Raw genomic sequence first — 21,025 nt, 5'->3', positions numbered from 1 at the left:
TTACAAATATAGTTAAAGCTCATTTAATTTGTTTTTGTGTCTCGTATTTCCAAGGATCCAGTATTTTGTTTAGGATGAAGTTGATGGTTTTTGAGGCTCCATGATGGATTCTTGGTGGTTTGTTGTACTGTTCTTTTCATTTTTGCTTATGCTTGAAAATTTCCATAATACAAAGTTTTAAAAAATATATATGCTGCCACAGAATGACCAAAAACAGAAAGGGAGGTAAAGGTCAAGCTCTCTGCATGCACCTTTCTCCTTTATTAAGCATGAACGTCTTTCCTCGAATTCTCCCAGTAGACTTTCTCTTATGTCTCATTGGCTTGAACGCACAGGACTCCTGCACCTGCCCTGCCCCCACCCCTACACTTCCTTTCTTATTTGCCTTAGGAATTTTGAGGCTAAATTTGTAAATAAAGAATCCTGAGGTTGTAAGACATCCTTTTTTCTCAATGCTGTTCTAAATCATTAATAAACTCTTTGTTACTGCTTCTTTATGATTTAATATTTTTTAACATAGCTGTATGTATTTTTATAAGATGCCTTAAGTGTTTTGTAGAATAGGTGGTGATATTAAGAAAAACAAATAGCTGATAGACATTTTATTTATGTTATCCTTTTCTCTTCCACTTCATGAGTTATTACATTCTTATAGATGAAAAATGTTTAATTATAAAATGGGTTAGTAATGAAAACTGTTGGAATATTGATATCTTTAAAGTAACATTTTATATTGAGAAAGCCATTTTAATTTCCAGGTTTCAAAATGGAGCATTAGTTTCTTCTGGAAATGCTATTTTCATCTTTAAATTTCTTGTCAAATAGTGGTAACAATCACGTTTTCTTTCTTTTCAAGATATGGAATATATGAACGCTGCCGAGAATTGGTGGAAGCAGGTTATGATGTACGGCAACCAGACAAAGAAAATGTTACGCTCCTCCATTGGGCTGCCATCAATAACAGAATAGATTTAGTCAAGTAAGCATTTCTATATTTTTAAGTAATTAGTTATTACTATAAAATTATTAGAAATAATTATAAAATATATAATTTCTAAAATTCATAGCTTTTAAAATATAGATTCTGTGTACTTTTTTCCTGAAAAAAATTGTTTTTAACATATATCGAATGCTTATTATGTGACAGATACTATGCTGAGTGCTTTTCCATGTATATTTCCTTAAATCTTGAAGTAACCCTGTGTGAAAAATAACAATTTTTACTGCTGTCCTAATGATGTGGAAACTGAAGCATAAAGAGGTTAAATATGCTACCAGTGACATACAACTGATAACGGTTGGAGTCTGGACTTTAACTCAGGCAGTCTAACTTATAGCTTACATTCTAAATATGAATTCTACAGGTAAAAGCTACAAAAGGAAAGAGAAGTTAATAATAGCAGGTAATAATAAACTAATTTCACACCAGCATAAATGAATACTTTATATACTCAGTATAAATTATTTTTATTACTTACTGTTCATCTGCTTGTTCAGTAATAATAAGAGGTGGTTAGATAAGCAGGAGTCACGATGATAAGGAAGTATTAGTAAATCTGGCTAAAATAGTCTCTGGCAATTTGGATATAAGATTTTTAGATAGAGACATGAATCTGAAATGAACTGCTTGCAGGTGTGCCTTTTAAGTACAGCGTACAGAGTCTAGAGACAAATAGGATGTTAATATCAGGTAAAAGAATTTGCACTTAGAGTACTAAAGAAAGATTAAACAAGTAATAACTAACGCATTGAAATTCATGAATCACTTTCTTCCAGAGAGCGTATTTCCATTTTATTTGCTCCTTTTTTCCCTTCTTGTATTTCTAACCTTTCCTCTGCCTGCAGTATGGGTCTCTTGATGTCTAAGTTCTGTTTTGTTTGTCAGAAAATGTTTTTATTTCATCTTCATTTGTGAAGGAAAGTTTCACATGGTATAGAAATCTAGGTTGGCCGCTCTTTTAATTTTATTTTTGTTTTTTACCCATTGAGAATATCATCCCGCTGTTTTCTGGCTTCTGTTACTATTGAGAAGTCAGTCTAAGTATTACACTTTTAAAGGCTTTTTTTTCTTTCTTTTTTCTGGCCGCTTTTAAGATTTTTTTTCTTTGTTTCTAGTTTTCTGCAGTTTCATGATGATGTTTCTAGGTGTGGATTTCTTTTATTTACCCTGAATAAGATTGCAAGAAATTCTTGATTCTGTGGATTAATGTTTTCATCAGTTCTGGAAAATCTCAGCCATTATTTCTTCAAACATTGCTTCTGCCCCATTCTCTTTTTGCTCTCCTGGAACGCCAGTTAAATGTATGTTTGACCTTTTCATTGTATGCTGTGTCTCTTATCCTCTCTTCTGTGTGTACTGTCCTTTTCTTCTCTGCTTCATTCTGGAAACTTCTGACTTCCAGTTCATTTATTCTCTATGTGTAATCTGCTGTTAAATCAATTCAATGAGTTCCAATTTTGTTTATGTTGTAGTTCTAGAATTTTAATTTTTTCTTAAACTTGCATTATTTGATTCATTTGTTGCTGTACTTTTCCATCTTGTCTTATACTTGAAAATATAGTTATTATATAAACTGTGTCTGAGAAGATAGCATTGGGAGTCTGTGTGGGTCTGTATCTGTTATATTATTCCTTTGTGTGCCTGACTATCTTCGAATGTATAATAGACATTATGCTTGAAAACTTATTTGTTGAATAATTTGAGGCCTAAGATGAGAAGATACCATTTGTTTCTGCTAAGCCCAACTTTAATTTAAGCCTTTAGATTTTCTGGATCACTCAGGTGGCTGAAGACCATGCTAGAGCCAGGTTTACTTCTGTTTCTTAATTACTCCTACAGTGCAGCTTTTTGGGGTCCCAGCCCTTATTTTGCTTTTGTCTGCTTAGCTTGCCTCTTGGCCAACTCTTCTGTATCAGCAAATTGTCTCTAGGGTAGATGGTGCCCAAACAGTTTTCTAATTTCTCCCAGTTTTAATCTCCTGAATCTTAGCCAGATAAATGCTCGTAATCTTCTTAGGAAATATTTGCTTTTAGGAAATATTTCTTTATTTTGTTGAGCTTGTTTTTAGTTTTCTTTAATTGGAGGGTTGGTTCAAATTATCTAGCCTTCTGTAGTATCTGTATTTTTTTAAATTACTGTTACTTTAATCAAAATAGTACATAAACAATTTTTAAAAATCAAATAGTACTTAAAGACTTAGAATGAAAACAGCAGTCCCCCCCCCCCACCCCCTGGGTCCTGTACCTAAGAAGTAACTATCTTTAGTACTTTAGCTGTTTCTTTCAGTACTTACTCTTGTATATTACATTTTTATGTTGTTACTTTTATCTAGAAAGTTATTTTCTTTACACAAATGATAGCAAATGCTTTTCTGCTCTTTTCATTTAATTTATGTATCTTTAAATTTTTTCATCTCAGTGCAACTAGAGCTACATCATTCTTTTTAAAAAGCTGTATAATGTTTGATTGTATGGACTTAGTTTATTTAATGGTTTACCTATTGGTGGACATTTAGATTGATTCTAGTGTTTTTACTATTTTATACAGTGTTGTAAATAATACCTTGTTCACATACCATTTTGCTTATGTTCTTATATATCTGTAGAATTCTTAGGAGAAGGAAAGTAAGGAGGATGAATTTTGAATTTTAATAAATATTGCCAATTTTTGTGCTGTTTCTTGATTTATCAGTTATTATATTTTGACTTTCTCTTTTGGGATAACTAGATGTCCTAGGGCACCTCACCACTAATACTTCTTCCTCTGTCCTCTTTATAGTTTTAGTTAAATTACTATGCAAAGTTTAAATTGTTGTGCATATGTAAATTATCACTGATGAGCCCAGAAGTGTTCTATGATATCTGTTTTTTTCCTGTAGAATTTTTATTTTTGTCAGAAGTAATAGTTGCTTTCATTTTTCATTTGTTTAACTTTATGTATATTGGAACTAATTGTTCCCATACTCAGACAGAACTGTAAAACCCATCTGTGTATGCAAACAGTATCAAATAATTTATTGGTTCCTTTTTTGGTGGAGTAGGGAGGATGAAATCATTCCTGAATTTCTCCATCTTTCTGTTCCAGCCCAGACTGTTTGCTCTTGAGAGCTACGCACAACAATTGTCTTGAGACCTACCTTTGCAATCATTCTGGGAAATCCCTTTGCTCCAGTGTTAGTTTCAGTTTCCTGGATCTTAGGTTTTTCTCTCTGTTGGTTTACTCTCTGGTTTTAGTAGAGCTTGTTTTTCAGAAACTTTCTGAGAGAGAGAGGGTGCTTGGGAGGTAAATCTTTTGAAGTTACTATCTCTTCTGCCCTCAAACCTTATTGGTTGTTTGGCTGAGTGTAGACTTCTAGATTAAGCTTAGTTTTCTCAGAATTTTAAAGCATTACTTTATTATTTTTTTGCTTCAAGTGTTATAGTTAAGATATATTTGATCTCATTCTGTTGATCAAAAAATTCACATTTGTCTTGTGTTTAAAAATAAATAAGAAACTCTAAAAAGAGAAATGCAGACAAAAAGTCTTGATGTTGCCTGCCTTATGGATTGTTCCACCACTTATGGGCAAGTGAGGTTACGGAATAAAGTCACTAACTATAGAATGGGTTAATAACTACAGTGTCTGTGTATATTATGTCTTCAGAGGGGTAAACTTAATTTCTTTTTTTTAATTGGGGCATAGTTGCTTTACAACGTTGTGTTAGTTTCTGCTGTACAGCGAAGTGAATCAGCCTTATGTATACATATATCCCCTCTTTTTTGGATTTCCTTCCCATTTAGGTCACCATAGAGCATTGAGTAGAGTTCCCTGTGCTATATAGCATGTTCTCATTAGTTATCTATTTTGTACGTAGTACTGTATATATGTCAATCACAATCTCCCAATCAGGGGGGTAAATTTAATTTCTTACAATTCATAATTTAGCAAGTTACTTTCCTAAAACAAAGATAATGGTGAGTAAATGCAGTTTTCTATAGTAACTGGTATTTATAGCCTCAAGATTAATTTTTTACTTTTCAGTCTAGAATTACACCCTTCTTAGAAGCTACAGCATATTACTATTTCATGGATGCTGGCAGAAGATATATGACTCAGGTAGAGACCAAGGACTTTATTATTCATAGCACAGCAAATAGCATGAACATCGTATTTGCATAGCTCCCTAGGTCCTATGGGAGTGGCTTGATATGGTCGATGCAGCACAGACAGTGGATATTCATTGCTTTTATAGTACATGGGAAGCAAAGTCGCTCTTTGTCCCAGAGGGAGGCATTACCTCATCTCTCAAGGTTGCTTGATGCAAACAGAACTCAGAAATGGCCTGTGTAAAGAGTGGTCAGGACCTTGCAGTCTTCTCATATACTCAGCAAGACATATGGGAGCCACCAGAGACCCATGGAGAAGTGTCCCTTGTAACAGTTATGTTCCATCAGGACGTATTATAGGAGCTTGCTTCAAGCAAAGTTAGTTGGGTCACTTTTCGTGCTGGTAAGATATTAAAGTAAGTATAATTTGGAAAGGAGGAGACCTTCACCTGGCCTGGATTTCTTATATTCCTAGTGTTTTCAAGTGGAAGTCTTTTAACTATTTCTTAGATTTTACCCTGATATAATGAAATAAAAAGGATTAGTGCAGGCTTTGGTCTTCAGCAGTCTCCTGTTACTTCAAGATTCTTTGTTAACAACAGCTAATAATGCTTGTAGTCTCTGATTTCAGTTTGATTTCAAGTCAAGGTGTTGTTAACGAATATGGGGCTTTGTTAAAAAATATGTAGCTTATAATTTCTGAGAGCACAGTGTGTGTGTGGCTTATTCTTCTTCCCTGGCGACATATAAGCTTTTATTCTTTATTCCCCACTTTGTGAAAGTTTACATTATTGTGCATTGATATGGTCCTTTTATAGCTATTGTGCTTTAGGGAGATGTTCTTAATTTATCTTGTAATCCTTCTTTTGAATTTCTAATTTTATCTATGGCATTTTCAATTTGAAGCATTCTCTCTTGATCTCTACCCCCCACCCCACTTTAAAAAAATGTTTTGTTCTTATGAGTATATTACCTTCTCTTATTTTTTGGAGGCTATTATTATAACTTTAGTTTTTTAAGTTCTTCTTCTCTATATATTGTCTATTTTGGGCTGCTTCTGTTTATTTTGGTCTCCTTCCATGTTTGAAGCTTTCCTCAACTATCTGGTCATGTTTGACCATTCATATTTAGAAGAGACAAAACAAAGCTGATTGGAAGTTGTGGGACTTAGGAACCTCCCCAATGTCCTTTTAGCATGTAAACTTTCATTGCAACGTTTTCAGTGTCCCATGTGTTTCTGTGATGTTAATTCCTTGAGTCTTAAATTTCTCTAGAAAGATGCACTGAATACACCTTTTGGCAAATACTGAATGGTTGAATGTTAAAATCAACAGGAGCATGAGAAGTTTAGAGACATTAGAATGAATCTGAACTTTAATAGAAGAGTTTGAATTATCACTATAATAATATTAAAAATTTAAGTAGTCACATTTTAAGATGACAGTGCACAAAGAAAACTAGTCTAGCTTTGTCAGCTGCTTGATTGCTTCCCTGTCACTAAAATGCCTATTGTGATGCTAAATAAACACTCACTTTCAGTGAGAATATAAGTTAGAAAACAACAGTTTTTCAGCAGCTTATATTGACTTTGAACCAGTGTTTCTGTTTACAGTCCAGCTTCTTATTACTTTCTTTCGAGGTGACTATTGCCTTTAATCCCTTAGCCTTTCTAGGGTTTTATAACATATTCTGGTTTGCTTCTCATTGGTGTTCTCCTCTGGAGACATTTGGGTTTTAGCTCTTTGCTTTTCATCTTTCAAGTATTTGTTGCTATCTCTTGTTCATTGATATTCTCTTCTCAAAATCTAGGGATCATTAGTACCCGCAAGTACATTTCTTGATAATAACCATCTTATAGTATTGCAAGGAGGCTTGAGTTTAAAAATAAGAATTATACAATCTTCTCAGAATTTTATAGTTTGAACTAGGGTCTTAAAGCTACCAAAAAATAACATGTTATAAAAATATAGTATTTTTCTTCCAGAGGTTTACAATGAAAAGGCGATAGAAGTTACTCTTCTTTATCATGCAGAAAAAAAATTTCCCCTATCCTTGTTAAAAAAAAGTTGTACTTTAGAACTAGTTTGGAAATCACTCATTGCCATAGTCCTAGTAAGGATTTGAAATGTGAGTAAAAATACGTCTCAGGAACACAGATATATTAACTATAGAGAAGGTAATAAAATTGCTTTAAAAAACTTTCTAGTTGGAATTTTAAAGAAAATATTTCCTATCAAAGCTGTTCTTTGGCTGTGCTGTACTTCTTTTTGGGCTCAAAAAATCATTTTCAATTATTGCATTAATGTCTACTGGGTACCTTAAGAAACAGTTTAGGAGCATTTGAATGTTTGTGTTCAGACTGTCTGATGTTTTGGACTGGAAATATTTTAGTCTAGAAATATTTTAAGTTACTTCAAACTGTATGATAGAGTGGAATTGGGCCCTTCATTGCATAATGCTTTAAAAGCACCAACTTAAATGTATAAAGCAGAAAATATCTGAATCAAGCTTGTAAGTACTGAATATATTAAATGTTTGGAACTATGAGCATTAAGAGTGAATGCATTAGTGATCTAAAGCAGTAATCACTTAGAATAGTTTAAGAACCTCAATAATATACATATGTCAAACATTTGCCATCAAATGCCTTGAAATCATTTGTATTCAAGATTCATTGCATTGATCAGTTCCAAAGCAAGCATTATATAAGCAGCTAGGTCCTGTTCATTTCAGAGAATATCAAGATGTTATGACATGAATATAGTAAGAAATGAGGTTGCTGTTTCTTTTTAAAGCAACACAGCTTTAAAAGCATAACAAATAAGGCATCATAAAGAACCTTTATGTTATACTTTACAGTGTATAAAACTCTTTCACATATGTTGTTTGATTTAATCTATAGTAATCTTGTGAGGAAAGTAAAGCTGAGCTTAAAAAGCTGAGCTTCTACCCATGGTAGGCTATGTGTCTGGCCTGCTCTACAGCTGTTGTAATTCCAAAATCCTACCTGATGCTGCTGTAGGATCCAAATCTTTGTGGTTTTCTGACTGCCTTCTTTTTTATATGATTGTTATTTGGCTTTGCTATTCTTTATTGTAATTTAAAAAATTACTTTTCTTTTACTTGTGGAAGTAAAAGATATGTTTGATGTAAAATTCTGCTAATGTATTTTAAAAACTCACAAAAGATTGTTTATTGTCAAAGGCATAAACTAGCATGAGATCTAAAATGAAAAACATTTCTTTATTTTTCATACAGTTTCTTAAAATTGAAAATGAAAGTTGTCTTAATTATTTAAAATTTTGTCTTACAGATACTATATTTCGAAAGGTGCTATTGTGGATCAACTTGGAGGAGACCTAAATTCAACTCCATTGCACTGGGCCACAAGGTTTAAATTTAATTCTGGATTTTTTTTTCCCCTTTGGTTCCTTTAGCAATCTATAACTAAGTAGCTTTAAAAAGAATATGAGGAAATGAATGGGAGAACTTGTTATGCCAGTAATTAATATCAATAATGTGCTAATGTGTTGCTGTCCAGTGTTACCTGCATTGGAAGCAAAGTTTATTGTCCAAAGTGTCCTTAAGGAATTAACCATGCTGATATTAATCCAGTTAATTATAAGATGGTGTTAAACTTTGGAATACTTTTGCAGCCTACATATGTTTACAGTGAAAGATGTATCTAGTTCATGGGACAATTAAGGTCATATTGGAATAGGATTAATAGAATATAGTAACTATTTATTACATATTTAAAGAAGTTATGAGTATCTATAAATTTTCAAAAACCGTTTATACCAGTTAAGACTTAAGAACATAAAATCCTAAATGTGTCTTGACATATACCTATTTTAAAATAACATAAAATAAGATTTGTGTAATCTTTTCCACCATTACCCTATTTTTTTAAAAAAAGATCTTTCCAGAGTTTCTTGTTTGAAATAACTTTATATATATAAGTGTTTATTCTTTTACATTTTAGACAAGGCCATCTATCTATGGTCGTGCAACTAATGAAATATGGTGCAGATCCTTCATTAATTGATGGAGAAGGATGTAGCTGTATTCATCTGGCTGCCCAGTTTGGACATACCTCAATTGTTGCTTATCTCATAGCAAAAGGACAGGTAAAAAAAAGTCACAATGGGGTAGATTTTAATCAGACGTTCTTCATGGTTTAAATACCTAATATTATTGGTGTTAACAAGTGTAACAGTCTAGTGATATTTAAATAGTACTTTCTGATGGATGAAGAGAATAAATAAATATATAGTTAGTTTGATATTGAGCTGTTTAATGTAGTTAACATAAAAATATGAAAACCAGTTATGATCTAGATAATGATCCATTAAGGTGGGTTTTTTTAATTTCCAGTAGTGACAGAGATGAATTCCAGAAAGTAAGGGAGAAAATTTAAGTATCTATTTTTTCCCCTTAATTACGTCTTTCGAATATATCATCTGAATTTATTTAAACTTTTTTGAACATATTACTGGTTATTTTCTGTATTAAGTCCCTCTCAAGGGGGATACATTCCTTAAGTCATTTTCTCTGTTTCTGCTATATAATATACTGCTTCTTACATGTCAGAAAAATTCTCATGATTTAAGTGATTCTTCCTGATTTCTCCTGAATATGTAGTGACTATAATCATATTAAATATTGTCAGTTTCTGTGTACCATGATTTTCATTTGTTTCAATAACATGTATTTTATTAAAAGTAATGTCACTCAGTTTTTCTTTCATGAGTTTTCTCTCGTACTTAAACATTAGTTTTATAGCTAAGGAACTTATAAGAGAAAGACAAATGATTTTAATTCAGTGCTATTAACATATATTTGTTATTTCAATTTAAAATATTAGATTTAGAATTTGAATAGTATTTATTTTATGAATCCTTTAAGGTATTTGCTGTTGGCAGTGCCAGTCAGTGACAGTTGTGTGTTGTACACTATTGCTAAGGAAAAGAGGCATAGAGTGGTTAAATTAATTGCTGGAAGGGGGAGTTTATTATCCATTACTGTGTAAACAGACTACCCCCTAAATATAATGGCTTTAGAACACAACCAACCATTGTATTTCACAATTCTGTGGGTTGACTGGGCTTGGCTGGGTGGTTCCTCTTGTGATAATGGCAGGGGGCTGCAGTCGTCTGGGGGCTCAACTGGGCTGGAGGATGGCTCACTTGCATACCTTATATCTTGATAGAAATGGCTAAAAGCCTGGGCTCAGTTGACAGCTAGGCCTCTCTCTTTTTCCCCATGCAGTCTTAGAATTTCTTCTCCAAGATACCCCTCCATGTGGTCTCTCTAGCAGGGAAGCCAGACTTCTTACATGGTGGCTCAGAGTGCCCAAAAGAGCAAGAGCAGAAGCTGTCTGACTTTTTGAATTGGCATAACAGCATTTCTGCTTCATTCTGTCAGTTAAAGCAAGTAACAGTGCCAGCGCATGTTCATTGAGGGAGCACAAGGGCGTGAATACTGGGAATGGAGGTTTATTAGGGGCCATCTTTGGAGACCAGCTACCACAAGGGATCATCTTTATTCTCCTACGGTTCCTTCCAGACTGGCAGTTGAAGCAGTAGATGGCGCTATTGCACGTGGCATTGTCTTCAGTGGCCTTCTGTATTACAGATATAAGTTTACAATACATGTTCACTTTTTTTCTCCCAGTTTTTAACTGGGTAGGAAAAGTGGTGTAAAGTTTTCACTATTTTTGTTAGCTTATTGATTTTGGAGTTTGGATGTTTCAGTAATCATTTTAACTCTGACATAATATGTAGGCTATAAAATTCTTCAAGGGCAGAGATTTTTGTCACAGTACCTTTTGTGCAGTAAATGCATGATAATGTTAATAAACGTCTGACAAGTAGTTTTCTTTTTCATGAGTCAGAGTTTTTTTTCCTGCTTAGAAAAGTAACACATACTTATTGTAAAATATTCAAACATAATAGAAGAGTATGACTTAGAGAATGAAATCCCACCTCTTCCTTTACCTCCTCTCCCCACTGAGATCACTTCCTTTAACAGTTTAGTATATATTTTTCCAGACTGTTTTTCAATCTATATGCTAAAATATTGTAAAAGAAAACCACTCTAATGTGCATTACATTATACTTGAAATGGATACCAAAGTCCTTCTCTGGCCTATTGAACCATGTGTGGTCTAGCCCTGGATACCTCTGATTTCATCTTCTGTCATCTCCCCCTCACTACTGCTTTAACCACACCCGTCTTCTTGCTGTTCGTTGAACAACTCTGATAAGCTTCTGTCTTAGGGCCTCTGTGCTGCTCTTTTCTTCTGCTTGGTAATTCTTTCCTCAGTCACACAGTTCTCTTTTTCTCCCTCACTTTAATCAGATGTTTGCTCAATTTTTATTAGTTCTGATTAGTTCCCAATTATAAGCAGTAATAAAATTAGTATATTTCTAATTTCTTCGTTCTCTTCCCTGTCTTACATTGACATTAGTCAATTATACTGTTTTTCTTAGTGTTAACTTGTTCTGATAAATTTCTATTACCTGATTTTTCAGCTTTAAATAATATCCTTTGACTCATAGCCATTACAGATTAGGTACTCATTATACTTTCTTTTCAGCCTTTTTCCATTTTCCCCCCATTTTTGGTTAATTTTATCAAATTTACATTCTTAGGGCCTGTAACATTTCCATTCAGTTTGTCATTCTATTCTTCACAATTGTTTCATGTTAGTTATTCTGTTAAATATATTCAGTGCTCACTACCAATTCTTTTGGATGATTTTCAGGAAAAAAAAGGGGAAAATGCTAAGTAATGGAGCCCTGTTGATCATGGAATTACCATAACCTTTTGATCTGGGCTTGTTAATTCTTCCTAATAAGAGAATACTCATACGTCCAGGCTGAACTTGGAAAAGAAGTACCAAGTTTTAAATCCCGACCCAAAGAAAGAAAAGGTTGAATTTCATTTTTCTTTTAGTACTCTAGAGATGTGGCATAATTTTACATTTTTTATTTTACTTATTAATATTTAAAATACTGTCACTTTTTAAAAAAGATATGAAAAGACTTACAACTAAAAAGGAAGAAGAAACTTAAACATAAGAATTTAAATGTTTGCTTTAATTGGACATCAAATTTAGTCGAGCTTTCTTCAAACCAGGGCAGTGAAGGAAGTAAAATAAGTGACAGAACTTAACTCTCGTATACGAAACAAGGAAGTATGTCATTTCTTCAGAGAAGATTTTTTTTTAAGATTTTTAGTGGAAAAAAATCAACATGTATAATGTAACTATTGAGTGAGGTTACATGAGATGTTCCCAACAACACGTAAAATAAATTTAGAAATAGATGTGTAGTGATAAGGCATAACATTTGACTACAGTTTTCATGAAAGAGACTAAAACTAGTGATGTCCAAGGATATGTGTTGTCACTTGTCAATGTGGTGGTTCTCAGCATTTTTTCTGCCTCAATACATTTGGATATTTGAGACATACTCCTGTCAGTAAGAGTAGCTTACAGAGAACTGCTACACAGAGTTAAGAAGTGTTTTATAGTGTACTTACTATAACTCTGTCCTCTCTCCACTGACTGGTAAATTAGATAACATAACTTGGATAAGATCTGCTGGTTTAATGTAATCCAGGAATGGGAGATGGGGAAGGGAAGAAGAGGAAACTTAATATTTATTGAATATCTGTTATGTTCCAGGCTATGGAATTAGTTTGCTTTACACACATTATTCCATTTAATCCTCACAGGGGTCTTATGAAGCCATTATTTGTATTCACATTTGTAGGTGGGAAAGCTGAGGGTCAGAGAATTAATGTAATTTTGCCAGTTTATAGTTATTAAGTGGTAGAGCTAGGAATTCAAAATCATGTCTGTCTTATTCTAAAGCCCATGCCTTTCCCAAGCCTAGAAGAGTAGATAGAAACGTGTCTTTTCATTTAACAAATGTTTTTTGATTATCTACTCTTCTGGGCACTGAGAATACAAAGATGAATTTAAAATAATTTCTGTCTTCAAAGAAGTCCTGTTCTAGTTAATGAGACAGGTGCCTCAGGCAAATTGGAGTGGATCAGGAGAAGGAATTTTAGGGAAGTGAAACTGATAGAATCCCTGATACATCAGCCTGTCTTGAAAGGAGATTTAGATAACTTGAGAAGAGTTTTGGTTGAACAGGTAGTAGTTTTAATTCTAATTTGCTAAAAAGAAAGAAAAAGAAAACTAAGCAAAAGCGAGAAAAAATGCAGTACCAAGGAAAGCAAAAAAGTTGGGTAGGAGAGGAAAGTAATCATAGTTTACTACATACTTTGTTGGGAATAGTATTCATATATATTTATAATAATGTAAATATCGAATATTTATAGAACCAGAATTACAGTAGATCTTTTCAGAGGAAAGAATAGGAAAGGTGCATATTTGTGATGGGGCAGTGAGAAGAAAGAGAGAATTTGCTATTTTACATATTGAGGATATGTAAAATATGCATATTTAGGATAATGCCTAAAACTGAAAAATCAAAAAGTAGCAATTCAGGTATCTTATTTTAAACATGTGGAGGTAAAGACCAAAATAATGAGCTAAAAAAAGTGAAAATCGTGGGAAGTAAGACAGAGAATTGCTTTATTACCTTGCTTTTTCACCACAAACTTTGTAGAATTAGTTAATTCTAAAAATATTTATGCGTAGTGATAGTGATAAAAAGCAAACAAACTTTTTTGAATCTGTTGAAGTCTATTGGATTTATTCTTTGTTTTAAGATGCCTAGGAATAAACAGGGTTTTATTATTTCCTCCTATCATGAATTAGTATAAATAAGTTTTTCAGAGACATAAGTCATTTATTTAATCGATCCTTCGTGGGTGAAAGATCAAGAGTATGTTAAGGTCTTTAAATGAAAACATTGAAAGGCTGAGTGAAGCATCTTAAAAGGGAAAACGAGAAATAGAAGTTAATTAAATATTGAATATATACTTAATATATGTCAATTAGATACTTATATCCACATTAATTAAAATATTCAGTGATAATAGTTTTATTTTAAAGTTAAGAAAGAAAAAGTTTCATAAATCACCCTCGATTGAGTACTGTTATTACGCTGGCTTCTCCTGTAATGTGTAAATTATATTTTTCTCAGGAAATTTGGCAGGAACTTAAAAGTTTTTACTGTCTGACTTTCTTTTTACTCTATCAGGATGTAGATATGATGGATCAGAATGGGATGACGCCTTTAATGTGGGCAGCTTATAGAACACATAGGTATGTAACCATTTATAAAATACTTATTCAGATAATTTTCAGCATAATAAAATGTAAAATAAGTGATGAGAAAAAGCAATTAATGTTATACTTACTAATATTTAAAATTCTTATAATAAATACATAGTATATAACATAAATTACCTTTTTGGATGTTTTGAGTTTCTGTGTTTACCTTTATGTTGGTAATTGTAGTATCCTTAAGGTATTCTTCTTTTAACAATTTCCAAGAATGGAAGACGTTACCTTCTTTTTAAAAAGTGACTCATTTTTATGTGATTTGCATATTGGCAAGTTTAACATACTAATTAGTAAGTTGCCTTAAATCATTTTTGGAACAATCTAGATTTAAATTTTTAATTGTTTAATTATATAGATATTAATGGCATTAATCCCTAGGTGAAAAATAATAAATGTCAGGACGAAGTGTGCTCTCTCTTCCAAGTAGTTTAGGTTATATGGTGTTGCATGTATTTAAAACTTCATATTAAGAATGTTGTCTCATTACTCATTATAAAGTTGTTGAAAATAGGTTAGAATAGAAGTGTTCCAAGATGGAATGCAACCACAATCAGTTTAGTATCTGTAATGATTTCTATAATTGAAATTAGGGTTGTTGTTGTTGTTGTGTTTTTTTTTCCTTTTCAGTGTGGATCCAACTAGATTGCTTTTAACATTCAATGTTTCAGTTAACCTTGGTGACAAGTATCACAAAAACACTGCTCTGCATTGGGCAGTACTAGCAGGGAATACCACAGTCATTAGTCTTCTTCTGGAAGCTGGAGCTAATGTCGATGCCCAGAATATCAAGGTAAAACTAGCCTGTATTGATTGTGCTTTGTGAAATGTGGTTACCAAGATGGGAATTCCTTGATAAAATATAGGTTTTTTAACAGACTTTCAGAGATGGAAGAAACTTCTCATTTAAGCTCAACCCTTCCATGCAAGAATTTGTTTTGAAAGACTGGTTTATTTACTTTCGTCTTTTTAGTATTGGAGTAATTTTCAGATTTTGGTGGCCCTTTCATTAGTGAATTCTTACTGACTTTTGGAAATTAAATTACATAATCTGTTTTTATAGCTGAATAGTTTTCTGGTTTCTTTAAGAAGATCATTGCAGAGAAGCACAAGTTTATATCACAAGTATGCATAATAACTTTTAGTAATTTTTTGACTTGGTCATTGATTGTCTCATTTTTTTAAAGTTCAAGACCTTTAAATTTGATAATCACCTTCATGATGTTTATAGGAGAACTCCTCTCCCCCAAATGCTGGACTAATCCAGGAAAAATATACCAAAAAATTATACAAAATTATCTAAGAGCAAAGCACAATTAACATTTACACTCTGAGCATTTAGGAATTTATAAATATTTTATGAATACCTGCAAGAAAATGCTATTGGTAGTCTTAAATTTTGGTTAACCATTCTCATTTTTAAAGCTTCAGAATCCACCATGTCTTCAGCAACAGACTCTTTCTGTGAAATGACTTTAAAGTTTTAAACATCATCTTTTAATAATGTGCATTCATAAATATCTTTGTGCCCATTGACAAATTTTCTTTCATTTTGACTATAGACCGTAGTATTTTCTGAGTCATGCTTCTTAAATTTGTAAGGAATATGTGCTAATTAAATATGAAAGGAGTTCGAGTCATATAATAATCTAAAATGCCAATCAAAAAGTAGGTTATCTCCTGCTGGATCAGGGCATCTTTTTATGTTGCAATGAATAGTTCTTCCTCTATTTGATTACTCTAAGAAGAGAAGGTTAAATTACTAAAATAAAATAGTTTAAATTTATTTACGATTATAACAGATTTTTAGAAATGAGTCTAATTAGTTAAAAGTAAATATCAAATATCTTATTGGAAACTGTAAGAAATTGAGAAAACCATGTATTTTTTTCTTTTTTTAAAATTTCAAGTCTTCACGTTTTTACCCAAAGTGATCAGAATGGTCTAGTATCTGCTAGTAAATGTATGGAAAGAGGAAAGTCAACTTACCATAGTGCCTGACATGTGATGGGCGCTCTAAGTATTTGTTGACTGACTGAAGATTTGTGTAGTCTTGAGCTTTAACTCTAAGCTGGTTTTCATGACTATGCTAGCATAACTCTCTGCCACTTCTGAAATCATAGACAGAAATTTTTGCTTTTCCAAACATTTTTAAATAGGAAGTTCTGAAAAGTTCATAACACTGTGATTGGTAAATTAGGCTGACCCCAAGGCCTAAAGTATAAGAAAGGAGGAGTTTGACTAAACCTGACCAATATCCCCATGAGAAAAAATTAATGAGTTGACCTTATGTTTTATTAACTGAATTGCTTTAGAGTGTTATTTTTTCATCTCTTAGCTACTAGATAGCCATTCCTAAAGTGAGTCATGCCCCAGGAATACATTTCTAGTATTTAGTGTTATATTTTTGAAAAAATAGAACCAATTTCACTACAGCAAATAGTGAGTCTCTATAGAGTTTGCCAAAAGTCATATAAATATATTGAAATTACATTTGTACCAAAGAATTATGACAAGATGACTGCACAGTTTTGGAATTTGAAACTAGTAGTAGTTTCAAATATACACTAGTAGTGTATATTTTCAGAGCATTTAAAAATATCTTTTCTTACCATATAAAATTTTAGATAACTTCTCTTCATTCATGAACTTTAAGTATTTGAGGTGTGGTTTGTAAGTTTAATGTCTTTTCAACTTGTACTCCACATTAACCATTGTATAAACTTTTGATTAGTCTCAGTAAAAGAAATAATCTATAATGAATTTCAACAGAAAGGTAATGGTAAGAATGGAGATAGTTGAACTGATTTAAATGGTTCAAACCTTGTATTTTTAATGTTTTATAGGCTCAGCACATGAATTATTTGGTACCAAGATGGGATAAACTGGAATGCAGCTTCCTTAACTAGTACAGTTCATGTGACGACCTTCCAGAGTCTATCGTGTCAAATAATTGAGCTAATTATTATACCTATAGAACTTTTACTGAAATACATCTATTTTTTTTGTTAACTTTCTTTTTATTAATGTTTTAATTTTATCTGACTGTATCATCAAGGTTGGCCATTAACAAAAAGGAGTTATTTTAAATATAATTCCTTGCTAGCTCTGGAGTAACATTTTTTTTTAACTTTTTATGAGGTATAATTGGTATATAACATTATACAACTTTCAGGTGTACAACATAATGATTTGACATCTGTACACATTGCAAAATGACCAACAAGTCTAGTCAACATCCATCATCATACACAGTCACAAAATTTTCTTTTTTCTTGTGATGCAAACCCTCAAGCTTTGCTCTTAGCAACTTCTGAATATGCACTATAGTATTATTATTATTTTTTTAATATTTTTTTAAAATTTTGGCTGCACCGGGTCTTAGTTACGGCATGCGGGATCTTTGTTGCGGCATACAGACCCTCTTAGTTGCGGCATGCGGACTCTCTTAGTTGCAGCATGCAGGCTTCTTAGTTGCGGCATGAGGACTCTTAGTTGCAGCATGCGGACTCTTCTTAATTGCGGCATACGAACTCCTAATTACGGCATGCATGCGGCATTTAGTTTCCCGACCAGGGATCGAACTGGGGCCCCCTGCATTGGGAGCATGGAGTCTTACCCACTGGACCACCAGGGAAGTACCTGCACTATAGTATTATTAACTATAGTTGCCATTATGTACATTACATCCCCGTGACTTATTTCTTTTAGAACTGGAAGTTTGTACCTTTGACCCCCTTCACTAATCTTCCTCACTCCCCACAGTGCACTGCCTACCTCTGGCAATCACCAATCTGTTCTCTGTATTTATGAGCTCGAGTTTTGTTGTTGTTGTTGTTTGTTTATTTTTTTTTTTAGATCCCACATATAAGTGATATATATGGTATTTGTTTTTCTCTGTTTGACTTATTTAGAGTGACATTGTTTTTAAAGGAAATAAAGTCTAAGGAGTTGCTTCAGTTGCTCAGGGAACATTTATACTCTCAGAGTAAAAATAATCTTTTTTAACCACACTGGTGAAAAAGTAGATTTTTGTTTAAAAATGTACTTTTAATGTAATTAAAAGGACGAAATAAGTATCAAATACCTTTTCTACTGGAATCTGGCTGATTCCTAATATACTGAAGTCTAGTCATCACCTTCTAGTGGAAACCATTCATTCATTCAACAGATATTTGTTTAATGCTGGGGAGTCAGTGTTTAAGATAGATGAAGTCCCTATTCTCTCAGAACTTATACTGTATTGAGGAAATGGACAATAAATAAATTAAAAACACATACACATAGGCAAATGTGGTCATGACGAGGGGTAAGGGGGCCACATCAGGTGAGAGTGATTTGTGAATGCCTCTGAGATGACATTTACTTTCAGACTTGTCAGATAAGGGATCAGTTATGCAAAGATACATGGGAAAAACCTTTCCACGTAGAACAGTGGTCCCCAACCTTTTTGGCACCAGGGAACAGTTTTGTGGAAGACAATTTTTCCACGGAGTGGGGTGGGGGGCAGTAAATGTAATTCAAGTGCATTACGTTTATTGTGCACTTTATTATTATTATCATTATTACATTGTAATATATAATGAAATAGTGCTACAACTCACCATAATGCTGACAGGAGGCGGAGCTCAGGCGGTAATGCAAGCGATGGAGAGCGGCTGTAAATACAGATGAAACTTGACTCGCTTGCCTGCCGCTCACTACCTGCTGTGCGGCCAGGTTCCTAACAGGCCACAGACCAGTACTGGTCTGGGGGTTGGGGACCCCTGATGTAGAGGAACCTACACATGCAAGGCCCAAGGCCAGGAATAAGCTTACCATGTTAGAGGTGTAGAAATGACAGCTTTGACCAAGCAGTGAGACAGTGAGAGAGAGAGACAGGTACAAGGCCATGATAAGGAACTTTAATTGTATTCTCAGTCATGAGAAATAGTTGCATTTATGTAGAATGGTTATATAATCTTTGTGTTTTTAATATTTTTTTAAAAATTACTTTGGTATTTGGGGAATGTATTGAAGAATTAAGAAAATGGAAAGGGGCTTCCCTGGTGGCGCAGTGGTTGAGAGTCTGCCTGCCGATGCAGGGGACACGGGTTTGTGCCCCAGTCCGGGAAGATCCCACATGCCGCAGATCGGCTGGGGCCGTGAGCCATGGCCGCAGAGCCTGTGCGTCCGGAGCCTGTGCTCAGCAACGGGAGAGGCCACAACAGTGAGAGGCCCGCGTACCGCAAAAAAAAAAAAAAAGAAAGAAAATGGAAGGGATAGATGAAGATCAGTTAGGCTCTCATAATAAATCAGGCAAGTGATGATGTTAGTTTAGCCTATGATTGTAGAAGTAGTGATGGAGTGAAATGAATGGATTTGGAAATGATAGTTTAGAGTAGAAAAGAAAAGGTAGATTAGAAATGAAAGTGAAAGAAAAAAACATCGATGACTTAGGTTTTGGTTTGAATAACTGAGTGTCTTGTGATATGTATTGAAGTTGTGAAGATGGAAGGAAACAGACTTTTTTGGGAGTGAAGGCAATAGAAATTGGTTCTGTTTCAGTCATGTATAATTTGAGGTGGTGCGTTTTAGCTATGTGGAATGTCAAGCTAATTAAGTAAACTTAATTTTGAAAGTGAAAAATTCATTAATAAATAAAAAACAACCAACCTAGATTTTTTGTCCTAGAATTTGATAAAGTCGATTCATAGCTGTGTATTTTTCCATTTTTCATTTTAAGTCTTGAGAAAGAAAATCTGGTTGATAACCATAAATTGTACCAAGATGGAGCCTGTAAATCTGGATATGGCTTTAATAGCTAGTAAAAGTTACATTCTTTAAAGAATATGAAAAATTATATTTAGTTATAATATTTATTAATTGGCCCTATTTCTTCTAAAATAGCTATTTCCTAAATAAAATTAAGCTTAAGTTTCTTAGAAATCTGTCTTGATATCCTTGTAAATTAGTTATTTGAGTAAGGGATTCAATTCTTTTAATATATAAACAAATGATTATTTTATCAAAATAAGAACTTATCTTGCAGACAATAAATATTAAATGATAGGTGACTTTAAAATGACTACTTTGATCCTTAGAAGGATTAGGAATGGCCATAAACCCTTGATTAGAGATTCTTAATCTGGGACCCAGCAGTGGATTTTGGTTAGGGGGTGGGTCCATGGACTTCTGAAATTGTTATAAATAAAGTATCAGCACTTTTCTGGGGAGAGAGTCAATGGCTTTTCATCAGACATGACTTAAATGAGTTGAAAAACCATGGCCCCAGATACTGGTTACGTAGAATAAATTCATATCTTCTGAAGTAATAACAGTGAGGAGGGGGAATGATTTGGGATACTAAGACTTTAAGAAAAATGACCTATGCAGTAATCCCTTTTCATGGTAGCATCTCATTTGTGAATTTAAAGAATATTTCACCCCCTTGCACATGTTTTTGGTTGATAAGTTTAGATGAATTGAGTTTGGGGAGGGCAATTAATCCAAGTGCTGCCTACGCATTTATGATTTTTCTTTCTAAAGTTATCAAAGGACATAACTTTTAGCTTGTGCAAAATATAGAATTACTGAGCTTTGTTAATTAATATATTGAAAAACGCTTATATGGTTTCTTGAAAAGAGGTAAAAAACTATTTTCAGAAAATATCTCTTAAGTACCCCACCTAGAT

The 21,025-nt window shown here is 33.3% G+C and overlaps 1 protein-coding gene across 1 annotated transcript in view; it reads left to right on the top strand.

Annotated features, from left to right (window-relative positions):
- ZDHHC17 (zinc finger DHHC-type palmitoyltransferase 17) overlaps positions 1 to 21,025 on the top strand; it is a 112,920-nt gene that overhangs the window by 49,708 nt on the left and 42,187 nt on the right. The window contains exons 3-7 of the mRNA XM_065886934.1: positions 857 to 979; positions 8,400 to 8,477; positions 9,072 to 9,216; positions 14,269 to 14,333; positions 14,982 to 15,144. Coding sequence (XP_065743006.1) covers positions 857 to 979; positions 8,400 to 8,477; positions 9,072 to 9,216; positions 14,269 to 14,333; positions 14,982 to 15,144 — 574 coding nt within the window. The remainder of the gene's footprint in view (positions 1 to 856; positions 980 to 8,399; positions 8,478 to 9,071; positions 9,217 to 14,268; positions 14,334 to 14,981; positions 15,145 to 21,025) is intronic.

This window comes from Phocoena phocoena, chromosome 11 (genome assembly GCF_963924675.1).
Source record: "Phocoena phocoena chromosome 11, mPhoPho1.1, whole genome shotgun sequence".
Lineage (NCBI taxonomy): Eukaryota > Metazoa > Chordata > Mammalia > Artiodactyla > Phocoenidae > Phocoena > Phocoena phocoena.
Note: the sequence above shows the minus strand (reverse complement) of the source record. Positions and strands in the feature narration are given on the sequence as shown.